Source organism: Lactuca virosa, chromosome 1 (assembly GCF_052849685.1).
Source record: "Lactuca virosa cultivar CGN04683 chromosome 1, Lactuca_virosa_CGN04683_v6, whole genome shotgun sequence".
NCBI classification, from domain to species: Eukaryota; Viridiplantae; Streptophyta; class Magnoliopsida; order Asterales; family Asteraceae; genus Lactuca; species Lactuca virosa.
Genome location: NC_136426.1, coordinates 47,062,571 through 47,074,083, shown reverse-complemented (window position 1 = coordinate 47,074,083; position 11,513 = coordinate 47,062,571). Strand labels below are relative to the sequence as shown.

The window sequence follows — 11,513 nt, the reverse complement described above, 5'->3', positions numbered from 1 at the left end:
AAAGAACCCAAATGAACCATAAAAAGTATACAATGACTTAAAAACAGATTAAAGAAGTTGCATATTTTAATTTTTCTTAATCACATGTTTAAAGAAAAAGAAATTCTTTGAACGGCAAAAATAATTTGATAAAAGATCCTCACCAAGATGCTATATAAGAAAATAAAGTTTATTATATAAAGAAATTATAAAAAAAAGGTAAAAACTAAGCCCATTACACCCCTTTCCATCCGATCGAGAAGACCAACCAAAAGCTAAAACCTACCAACAGTAAACCGTGAACCAAAAACACGACGGGAGGCATAAGAATCACGAATCACACTGGATTTGGATTGTCCGATATAAGACTCATTTAAAATAAAGGCATCAAAATGACCATATCGATTGTGTTGGAATAAACCGGCTCAAAGAGTTATTTTTTGTTTCGTCAAAATTTCTAAATAATTAATTTGTTAAATATAATTGGAAAATGATATTTGCAAATAATATAATACATGTTTTTGTCATCTATCTTTCTAGCTAAAATTTTAATTTTTTGTTTCCATTCTTTGAAAATTATGTTAGATATATATGGAGACTATATTAACTCTCTAAAAAAACTGGAGAGAATGAAAACTGCAACATATACAGGCACTTATTAGATTGTATAGGATCGATGGAATACATGAACAAATAAAAAAACAATACATCGACATTCTATAAATAAATAATAAAAAAGTTTGTTTGATATAATAGTAATCACGATTTTAGAATATTAGGAGTTTATTTATTATCAATTTCATTTTTTTTTTTGAAACGGCAAACTAATCTTCCTAACTACGAACTCATGACCTTTCAAATGAGATGATCACTCTTTACCGCTAAGCCAAACATCATTTTTATCAAATTTCATTGTCAAAGCAAGTTAGTGTTAACGCCCCACTTAAAGTTAAAGTTAATTGAGAAATTCATAGACAATTGAAAGTGAAAAGTCCACCATGCATATTGCAAATTCCACGATACATCTATATGTCACTTTCATTGAATCTTTGATTTTCTTCTAACCAAAATAATAATAATAAAAATGTATAAATTAAGCACGCCACTTTGAGACCAAAACTATAGATTATATTATTTACCTAAAAGAAAAATGTATTTCAAGAACAATGATGATTTTCTGTTAGTTACAGCTTAAGAATTTATAAGAACAGTGATATGATAAACATGATTCTGAAAACATAAATACAAGTATGTACTTGTTAACTTTTGTTCCGGCTTATAAAAATAATAAATTCAGCCTAAGAGTGATGGGTGTGGGCAACGGCCGAAGCCGTTTTGCTGAGGTGGAGGCGCCTCAACGTGGATATAACGCCACCAACACTGCCCCCTGGTTTCCCCGTTGCTTCCCGTTGCCAGGGTAACATCCCCTCAACGCCCGTTTTTATTTCTTCTTCCTCTGTTTTTTTTCTTTTCTCCTTCCTCACCTCGTTTCCAAAAATGAACACCACCCCCTTGAGATGTTATGGAGATGTTATGGAAGAAGATGATGACGGGGCAGCCATAATGTGGGTATGAACGATGACCCATAATATCTAATAGAATATTTACACTGGACATATTATTTGACTAAAAGTTATTTCAAAGACGAGGAAAGGCGGTGGGGCAGAAACATTTGTCATGTATGGACCATTGATGTTGATTTGCACCTCTTAAAACCATTTAAATCAATATATAAGATAACAGCACCAGACGATATATCACATAGTAACACACACACACACAGATGGGCGATGCAGTGCCCATAATCGGTCAGAAGCAGCCTCATGTGGTGTTCGTACCATTTCCAGCACAAAGCCACATAAAGTGTATGCTCAAACTAGCCAGGATTCTGCACCACAAGGGCCTCCATGTAACCTTCATCAACACTCACTCGAATCAGAAGCGCCTCGTAGCGTCCAATGGGATTCTCGGGCTCGATAAAGCTCCTGGTTTTCAATTCAAAACGGTTCCTGATGGTCTCTCTTCTGCTACAGACGATGGTGTTGAGCATACGCAAACCATGGCTGAACTCTGGACCTACCTTGGAGCCAATTTCCTTGGTTCCTTTCTTGACGTTGTGTCTGGGCTTGAGATTCCAGTCACCTGTATTATTTGCGATGGTTTCATGACTTACACAAATACTATTCATGCTGCTGAAAAGCTTAATATCCCCATCATTCTTTTCTGGACAATGGCTGCCAGTGGGTTCATGGGGTTTTACCAGGTCAAAGTTCTGGCGGAGAAAGGAATTCTCCCGCTTAAAGGTTAGTTCTTCTTGTTATAGCAGGCCTATATATGCTGATGGATAGCTCAAACTAAAATTTATTATTGTTTTTTGTTCGTAATATATCTGAAGTTCCTGAAATATTGTCCCTTGATTCCAAAAACTGAAGGCCAACATCCATATGAATTAATCTTGGTGTCTTTTAATATTGAACAAACTTGAACTTTTTTTTTTCTTTTTGCAGATGAAATTTATCTGACTAATGGGTATCTTGACATGGAAATAGATTGGATTCCTGGAATGGAAGGTATCCGTTTGAAGGAACTACCTGAGATTAAACTATTCACAAAACATGATAATCCTGCATTTAAATTCCTCCTGGAAACCGCTCAAGCAGCTCATAAGGTTTCACATATGATCATCCATACATTCGAGGAACTCGAGGCGAGTCTCATCAAAGAGCTTAAATCCATCTTTCCTAATGTATACTCTGTCGGGCCTCTGGAATTACTTCTGAATCAAATTACAGAAAAGGAAACCAACAAGTCGCTTTGCAATGGCTATAGTTTATGGAAGGAAGAACCTGAATGTGTACAGTGGCTCCAGTCAAAGGAACCGAATTCTGTGGTATATGTCAACTTTGGAAGTATAGCCGTTATGTCACTACAAGATTTACTAGAGTTTGGTTGGGGACTTGTAAACAGTAAACATGAATTTCTTTGGATAATACGGACTGATTTGGTTGATGGGAAGCCCGTGGTTTTGCCTCAAGAACTCGAGGATGCGATGAAGGGTAAAGGTTTTGTAGCAAGCTGGTGTTCACAGGAAGAGGTGTTGAACCACTCGTCTGTTGGTGGGTTCTTGACTCATGGTGGGTGGGGTTCGATCATTGAGAGCTTGTCGGCTGGTGTACCAATGATATGTTGGCCGGTTTCCGGTGATCAGCAGACAAATTGCAGACAAATGTGCAAGGAATGGGGAGTTGGCATGGAGATTAGCAGGAATGTGAAGAGGGATGAAGTGGAGAAGCTTGTGAAGGAGTTAATGGAAGGAGTAGAGGGTAAACGAATGAGGAAGAAAGCTTTGGAGTGGAAGAAAGTTGCGGAAAAGGCGACTGGTTCTAATGGCTCGTCTTGCATTGATGCTGAGAAGCTTGCTAATGAAATTGTGAAGTTATCAAGAAACTAAATACCCAACAGTTTGATTCAAGAGTACTCGTATTTGTTAAAAGAAAGAAAAAAACATAGCTCTAAAACAGTCGATACAAACCATTTTAATTAATTCCCATTCATTATATATTACGAAATGAGATTACAAGAACAATGGTTATCGACGTCTTTATTTGATTTAAAGCAAAACGACAAGTATTATGAAGTATTATGGTTCGATATCTTATTCTTTCTGAAATAAATCTACTATGGTGGTTGATTAAACTTGATATCACATAACTACTGTTGCCAAAGACCAAATCATTTTTATCACCGAGACAAAACCTATTTTTCTTTGATATTTTTATATCCACATATTTGGAACTAGAATACAAGGACAAATGAAAGAAACATTTACATCGAGTAGAAGACACACAGTGAAACTGCTAATAACATTAACTATTTCTAAATAGCAACATTAATTTTTTAAAGAAACATCCACTTAGGGTTTATAAATTACTTATTAAACCAAAAGAAATAATCAATGTTTTAAAACCCGGGTTTTTAGTTGACCCGATGTGATGACCGGTTCACGGGTCAACCGGTTGAACCGCCGGGTTAACCCGGTTTATAGTCTTTTTCTATTTTCATATATTTTTACTTTTCCTCATAATGCATAAACATATAAAACCAATAATTTGATGTCCACAAAATTTAAACATTAAAAAACATTGAAGAAGCTGCAAACGATTCGTTGTTTTGGCGGTCGCTACTTCTATCCAACTATCCAAACCCTATTAAAACGGGTCAATCCGGTTTTAACCGGTTCGACATAACGGTTCGACCGCGGTTTAGGAGAAACCCGGCCGGTTCGATCCGGTTCGTATTTTTACAAAAAACCGTTCTCAATTGACCCGCCTTCTACACCGGGTCACGGTCCAACCGGTTGAACCGGCCGGGTCGACCCGGGTTTTAAAACATTGGAAATAATTAAAGAAGGATCATATGGGTTAATAGTCGGGCGGCCCAATATCTTCACACATTGACGTAACATGGACCTGGTCCATATTTTTTTATAACTTAGTTTTATAATTTACAAACTATAGTATTTTTTTAAAATAAAAAAAAAATATTTTTTTTTATCTTTTTAAATGTTTGATAATTCAGGTCTTCTTTAAAATGTAGATACTATTTAAAAGCAGTTTAGAATGTGAGGATCATTGTTCTAAAAAATATAAATAATATTATGTTATTATTTTATAATTATAAAAAATTATGTTGAATTGAGTTAACTGACGTAAAAAACTTGGATTTAGTTAAACTAGAGATTTATTATATTGACCTATTAATTTATAAGTTTTTTGGATAGAGTTTTTTCAATATTGACCTATTAATTCTATTAATTGTACCCTTTAGCGAGGGATTAACGAGAGATTAACGAGGGATTGGCGAGTGATTTATGATGGTCTTAATCCCTAGTTGATAGAACTTCAGAAAGCAAACCCATTCGGTCGTTGATTTTCATTTCCCTCTTGACAAAATTGCAAGAATGGTCCTTGTGGTATGTCAAAACTAGCAACTTTGGTCCAAAATGGGTTTGGCTCGCAAGGATGGTCCAATAGTTTCGTTTTGTTGCGAGTTTAGTCCAATTTCCTATGAACTTTTTTATAATGACGGATTTGCCCTTTTTAGTTTTATTTTCTTATTTCTTTTTATTGCAAAAATCAGAAATAAAAAAAGAGAAATAAAAAATACACACCTCATCCCTCATTCCTCTCTTTCTCTTTCTCTCTCTAACGCATTTTCATTTTACAAGAACACAAGCTGCCGGAAAAATTAGATCAGTTGGAATCTTCTCGTCGGACCGCCACCCTCTGCCACAGTAGCCACCGTCTAGATGGAGTCACCACCCGCTCATCTCTCTTCCTCCCCTGCTTCAGTTTTCATCAGGAGAAACCCTAACCCCGGTTCTTTGTTTACAGATTTGTGGTTCATCAGACCACCGTCGGCGCCACCCCTTAGATGTTTAGGTCTCGTCAGCCATGAACTCTAAATCTTTCGGATCTCGATTCTTCTTTTCTATCAGTTCTTCTCTGGTAGCAATGGCGAGCTCAACATGACGAAGGCTTTCAAATGGGAGGGTTTTTCAGATCGAAGGGTTTTCAAATCGAAGGATCATAGAGGCGAAGATCTGAAGCTGAAAAAGAGGGTTTTGGTGTTTCGAGTGTGAGTCCAAGATAGATCTGAAGAATCGGAGGAGCATGGCGGCGGAGATCTTGAGCTTTTCTTGGTGACGATTTAGGGTTTGTTAAATGGCCGTCGTCACCTCCGTACAGATGAAGACAAAGGTTGCAAAGATCCCAGACAGTAACCCACGTTGGAAACCTATTTCGGTGAGAGGTGGCGACTCCGGCTCTAGCGACTCCAACGTCCGACCGATGACTTTCCAGATCAAGATACCAATAACATCCACCCTCTTGTCCATCGATTTTGTTTTCAAAAATCGATAATCGATTTGGTTTTCATTTTTGTTTTCTGGACGTTTTCAGATTTCTTGTTCATGAGTGTTCTTGTTCCAATTTGAGTGATATGGAAAAAATTGAGTTTGTAGAAAATTGGATTGTTCATGTTTTAGATTGCAGATATGGTTAAAGAGGGACTAGTTGGGTGGACAAGAACAACCCCAGAAAAAGCTCTTGACGAGAGAGAGAGAGAGAGATTTTATTTTTGTTTTATTTTTTAATTGTTGTAATACAAGAAAAATAGAAAATAAAATAATAAGGGCAAATCCGTCATTATAAAAAAGTTCATAGGAAATTGGACTAAACTCGTAACAAAACGAAACTATTGGACCAACCTTGCGAGCCAAACCCATTTTGGACCAAAGTTGCTAGTTTTGACATACCACAGGGACCATTCTTGCAATTTTGTCTTCCCTCTTTTTCCCCGGTTCCACTTTTCATTCACCCCAATTCCACAATGAAAAATTATCTTTTCCCTCCTTAGGTTTTTCATTCCCCCAAATTTCACACAGAAATTAATTGGTTCCCTCTAAAGTCAATAGCCTTCTTCTCCATCCCAAATTGAGGTCGTCAACACTCAGACTATCAATCAACCGCCCACTCATCGTCACTGAGAAGACCAACTTTAACCCTACCAAGATACGAAAAGGGAAGGTTCATGCTCCACACCTAACACCAACGATTTTTTCCTCATATTTCTTGGATTTGTTTTGTATTGGGATTTGGACTTGTTTATTTTATAGATTTGGACCTGATTCTTTTCTATAAATGAGTTCGATTAAGAATCAATTTGAAACTAAATCCAACAAAATACTATTGGATCCAATTCTTTCTCTCTCTTTTTTCATAAAACCCTATCAATTTTGTTCTGTTTGTAGCTGGACTTTCCCCACATGTAAGTTGTCTCCTTCCCCCCTTATTCTTAGAAAACGAGGGCATATCATTTGAACAAAAACATAAGGTTGTTTTAACAATCAATTTCAATATATATATATATATATATATATATATATATATATATATATATATATATATATATATTCAATGGTTAAGTTTTTGTTCAAGAGCAACTCTGTCCAAGGGAAATTTTATCAAAAAATAGAGAACATACAAAACATGCAAAGTGTTTTTGTTCACATAATTATGTTTTCTTTCAATGAACCATTTGTACACAAGTATGACGTACATACCACAAGGTCTAACATTCTATATTTTATCTGTAGTCACTTCTAATTCTAGTCATTATGTCAACAAATAGTGAGAGAGGATGGATGTATAATAGGAAAGAAGATGGGTATCTTAGTGCATCACATAAGACATCTACATCTGTTGACTATTTTTTGGATGTTGCTTTTTCTAACGAATCTACCGTCGATAAGGATTGTATCAAATGTACTTTTAGTAAATGCAATAATATTCCCTATAAGAGAAAAGATGGTGTAAAGCTTCACCTGTTACAATACGGGTTCACCCTTAATTATACAACTTGGTGGGCACATGGTGAAAGTACTACAACATTTCAACATGAAGTGTAACCTCTTCACTCAATGGAAAATGATGAGTTGGATGGGTGCACGAGCATGGTGATGGATGCAATGGACCATACTGATTATTTTACATATAATCGGGAAGAAGAACTCTTTTTTTTTGCAAACTCCTGTTAAATTTGAATGAATTTGATGCATGAACAATGTTAATTTTGGAAACACTTGTGGTCACTAAAGCAAATCTATTTTTTTTGTTTTAGTTTTTCAAATGGCGCGGCGTGGTGTTCATGATAGTGCTCGTGGTGGTGCTCGTAGTGGTTCTTGTAGATATATAAACAGCTCTCAGTCAACCAATGATTCTTTTCAAATACAACAAACAAACATGCATGCTACACCAAGTCCGAGATCTAATTATGTTGATCAGTCTGTTGATTCATCTCAAAAGGTTAGAGGATCAAATGTATTGGCGCAAATTCCTATCGACCCGTCATCGAGGGAGATGAGCCTCAATTCTGTTGGACATTATGTATATATGTATTCAAACAAAGTTATGATGTTAAGTATGATACTAATGTTATTGGTGTTAATTTTTTTTTTATTATAGATTTACAAGTCCTGAAGCTATTCGAGCGGTCACTTCTACATTGAAGACGATGTTTAATGGACCACGGAGCTCATGGAGGAATGTTGACTTGATTAACCGTGAGGCACTGTGGCAGCACTTAGTAATGTTTGAACTTAGTAATGTTTGCAATTTTAAAGTATAATGTGGACCTTTAACTGTTTTCCTCCTTGAAAGTACAATGCTATTCTTGGTTCAACTTGAAAGTATATTGTTGACCAGTTCTTCTATTTTACTGCTTGAAAGTACAATGCTATTCTTGGTTGGTTCATCTTAAAAGTGTTGTAGGTTCTTGCTAGTGTTGCTTGTATTTAGTTGTTTTTATTTGTTTTTATACCGATTGGTATTGTTCATGTCATCTAAGTTAATATTTCTTAATCTTCTTCGTAGGTCATTGTGGATCGAATCCGTGGCGAGATGAATGGAGAACTTAAGTCGGAACATGAAGAAATGAAGCAAAAGTTTTTTGCCGAACATGCAGAAATTGAGGAACAGAAACAAGAAATTGCAAAGATGTATAACGAAATACTAAAGCTCGCCCAAGGAAATAGCTCTAATTAGACGTTGGCACTTTTGACTTTTTGTGACTTGGTCTGGATACTTTGAAATCGAGTATGTATATTCCGTTTGGTAGTCGAATTTTAATGTTTTAAAATTGAATATTAATCTTCATTTTGGTAGTCGAATTTTAATGTTTTAAAATCGAATATTAATGTTCATTTTGGTAGTCGAATTTAATGTTTTGAAATCGAATATGAATATCTTATTTAGCTTTGTAACATAAAATTTGATTTTAAATTGTGAATTTTGATTATAGAATAGTGATAAATAATCAACTGAGAGGTACTATTGTTAATGTAAATGATTCAGCGACGGATCTGGGACGGAATTAAGACAGATCGGAACAGTGTTAGGAACCTTTGCGGCATAATAATCGATCGTTAAAGTTGTCGTTATTATCTAGTCAGCGAAAGATTTGCGACAGACATTAGTTTTTTCAAGAACATTTTGCGACAAGATATCCGGTCGCTAATTCTGTTGCTAAAACAAAAAATTCCCTCGTTGATTACGTCGCTAATTGAAACATCCCAATAATAAGACCCAAAAATTTCCATTTTTAAATTACTAAAATAGTAAATCGTATCATCTTCATAAAACCAAGGTAATCAAAGTTTTATCAATACATCATCGTTATCAAAGTAAATCACAGAATGCGGAAACATGTGGTGTGTGCTCTGCAATCATCCCAAGCTCTTCCCTTTGAAAACAGAAGTACCTGAAACATAAAGTGAAAACCGTAAGCACAAAGCTTAGTGAGTTCCCCAAAATACCACATACCATACATAATAAACACATAATGGGCCCCGCCCATCATCGGACCCGATCAATGTTGAATTCCTTCTAAATCTTCTTCAATATTGAGCTTCACTTAATATTTCAATCTTCTTCTTGTTTTCTATGGGTTCTTAGTCGCAATTAACCTCTGAAAACCGAATGCATGCTTCTGATTTCGACCTAATGTCTATAATTGTGGAAATCTGGCCACCACGTCACGGTTAACCCACAACGTGGTCTTCGAATAAATATCGTGTCTGCCAAGTCAACATGTGGTTCGCGGATATTCCAATCACTACGTTGCGGTTAGATCACCACGACGTGGTCTTCAGACATATTCTTTTCTTCTTTTGTTTTAGCTCCTGTTTCCTGCTTCCAGCTCCTCATATGCTCCCTTTTTATCCCAAGCAAGTCTTCGCCGCTACAAAACATATTTTTAACATAATAAGTATCTTTTGTTCCATATTAAGCATAAGTGTAGCTAAAAGTATAAGAAATATGCATTAAATATGTAGTTAACTATGCACACATCACCAATCGAGGTGAGTCTCTTCACTGTACTCGTGGGTTAAAGGCACCAATACTGGCCCACTGGATTATGTTTGTAGGATGCTAGCTCTCTTTGTTACTCTTAAATGTGTTTGAATGTTTTATATGGGATATGCCTGATTATGTATGTTATGGGATGGACCAGATTATATGGGTTAGACCCGATTATGTATGTTATGGGTTGAGCACGATTATGTATGTTATGGGTTGGACGCGATTAATTATGGTATGGGTTGGGCCCGATTATATATGTTATGGGTTGGGCCCGGTTATGTATGATATGGGCATATGGCCTGGGCCCAAAGCAATGTATGTTGGGTTGGGCCCGTTCGTGTTTGATGTATGGTATTTTGGGGAACTCACTAAGCTTTGTGCTTACTGTTTATGTTTAAAATGTATCATGTACTTCTGGTTTCAAAAGGAATGGCCCAGCTTGATCGCACTGCATCCCCTTGAGATTTATTCTGTACTGAGTGTTTATGAATTAATCTGATGTTTTAAGAATACTTTGACTCTGATCGTCTTTTGGAACAATAATTGAATGGTTTTGACTTATTTAAAACGAAATTTTTATTCGGTATTTTTGGGATATTATAAGTTGGTATCAAAGTTGGGGCACGGGTTGATGTGTTCGACAGGGACGTCGAACCCTATAATGGTGGGTGAATGTGGGTTGCACCTGATCTCACATCGGCTTGGAAGGGGAACGAAACATTTCCTTATTATGGTTGTGGATACCTTCCTTGTCACAACGTGTTTTAAATTCGTGAGGACAGCAGATCCCATAAGAACTATGAAGTTAAGCGTGTCCAGGCGAGAGCAATTAATGGATGGGTGGCCCCCTAGAAAGTTTTCTTGTCAGGAGCCTAAAGCGGACAATATTGTGATACGTGTCAGATAAGGATGTTACAACTTAGGATTATAAGCAGATGGTAGGACATACACGAAGCTAAAAAATTTCATCTTCTCCATCTTCCCAGGGAAAATAAACCAAGTGAAATAAACAAATGCAACATGGAATAAATTAAGCTTACATATACACTAAATTAGCATATGACAATGGTGTCCCTCATCTAGCCTTCCAGTACAGAAAAATTAAAAAATCATTACAAGATCCAAAAACAATTAGGGATTTAGTGGTTATGAATGTACTTGTAGGATCATATTGTTGCTTAATCTTTCTCTGTGTCGCACTCCAAAATCAGTGAAAAAAAAAACATGGGAAGAATAATATGTGGTTCCAAGGTCAATACTTAATACCAATGGGAAAATTTGATCAATCAACAAAAAGAAAACGGGAAAAGAAAAGTACTTGAAAACAAAGTACCTCAATTTCGTATTCCATGGCGTCAAACAACAACCGACAACAAAAAAATGGAGATGGCGGTGGAAATGGTGTTGGACCAGGCAATTAACATCGACTGCTTCGGCGGTGTTAATACCTTTCATGTGGAACAGTGAGATTCCACTCGGGTTTTCAACAACCTTACAATCACCACCACCATGTATACCATCATCAAGAGGTTGGAAGTCAAACACAAATGAAATTGGGAGAGAAACACATCCACACGAAGCTTCGAGTGGTGTGCGGAGGAATGAACTTGTTGT

General features: G+C 36.3%; 1 protein-coding gene and 1 long non-coding RNA gene across 2 annotated transcripts; both read left to right on the top strand.

Moving 5' to 3' along the window:
• The first annotated feature begins 1,741 nt into the window (after window positions 1-1,741).
• Window positions 1,742-3,644, top strand: LOC145119965 (UDP-glycosyltransferase 85C1-like). The gene is made up of 2 exons (XM_079055777.1): window positions 1,742-2,282; window positions 2,487-3,644. The coding sequence occupies exons 1-2, from the start codon at window positions 1,763-1,765 to the stop codon at window positions 3,428-3,430; spliced, it is 1,464 nt and encodes a 487-aa protein (XP_078911903.1). The 5' UTR covers window positions 1,742-1,762; the 3' UTR covers window positions 3,431-3,644.
• A 2,718-nt stretch (window positions 3,645-6,362) lies between these two features.
• LOC145119909 (uncharacterized) lies at window positions 6,363-8,774 on the top strand. The gene is made up of 4 exons (XR_013714052.1): window positions 6,363-6,807; window positions 7,136-7,844; window positions 8,004-8,124; window positions 8,412-8,774. It is a non-coding gene; the product is annotated as an uncharacterized LOC145119909 (long non-coding RNA).
• The last annotated feature ends 2,739 nt before the right edge of the window (window positions 8,775-11,513 follow it).

Bases quoted from the DNA above. Each gene is read 5' to 3' on its own strand.
- LOC145119965 (XM_079055777.1), top strand. From the start codon at position 1,763: ATGGGCGATGCAGTGCCCATAATCGGTCAGAAGCAGCCTCATGTGGTG. The intron at 2,283-2,486 runs GTTAGTTCTTCT...TTCTTTTTGCAG, and splicing joins AGGAATTCTCCCGCTTAAAG to ATGAAATTTATCTGACTAAT.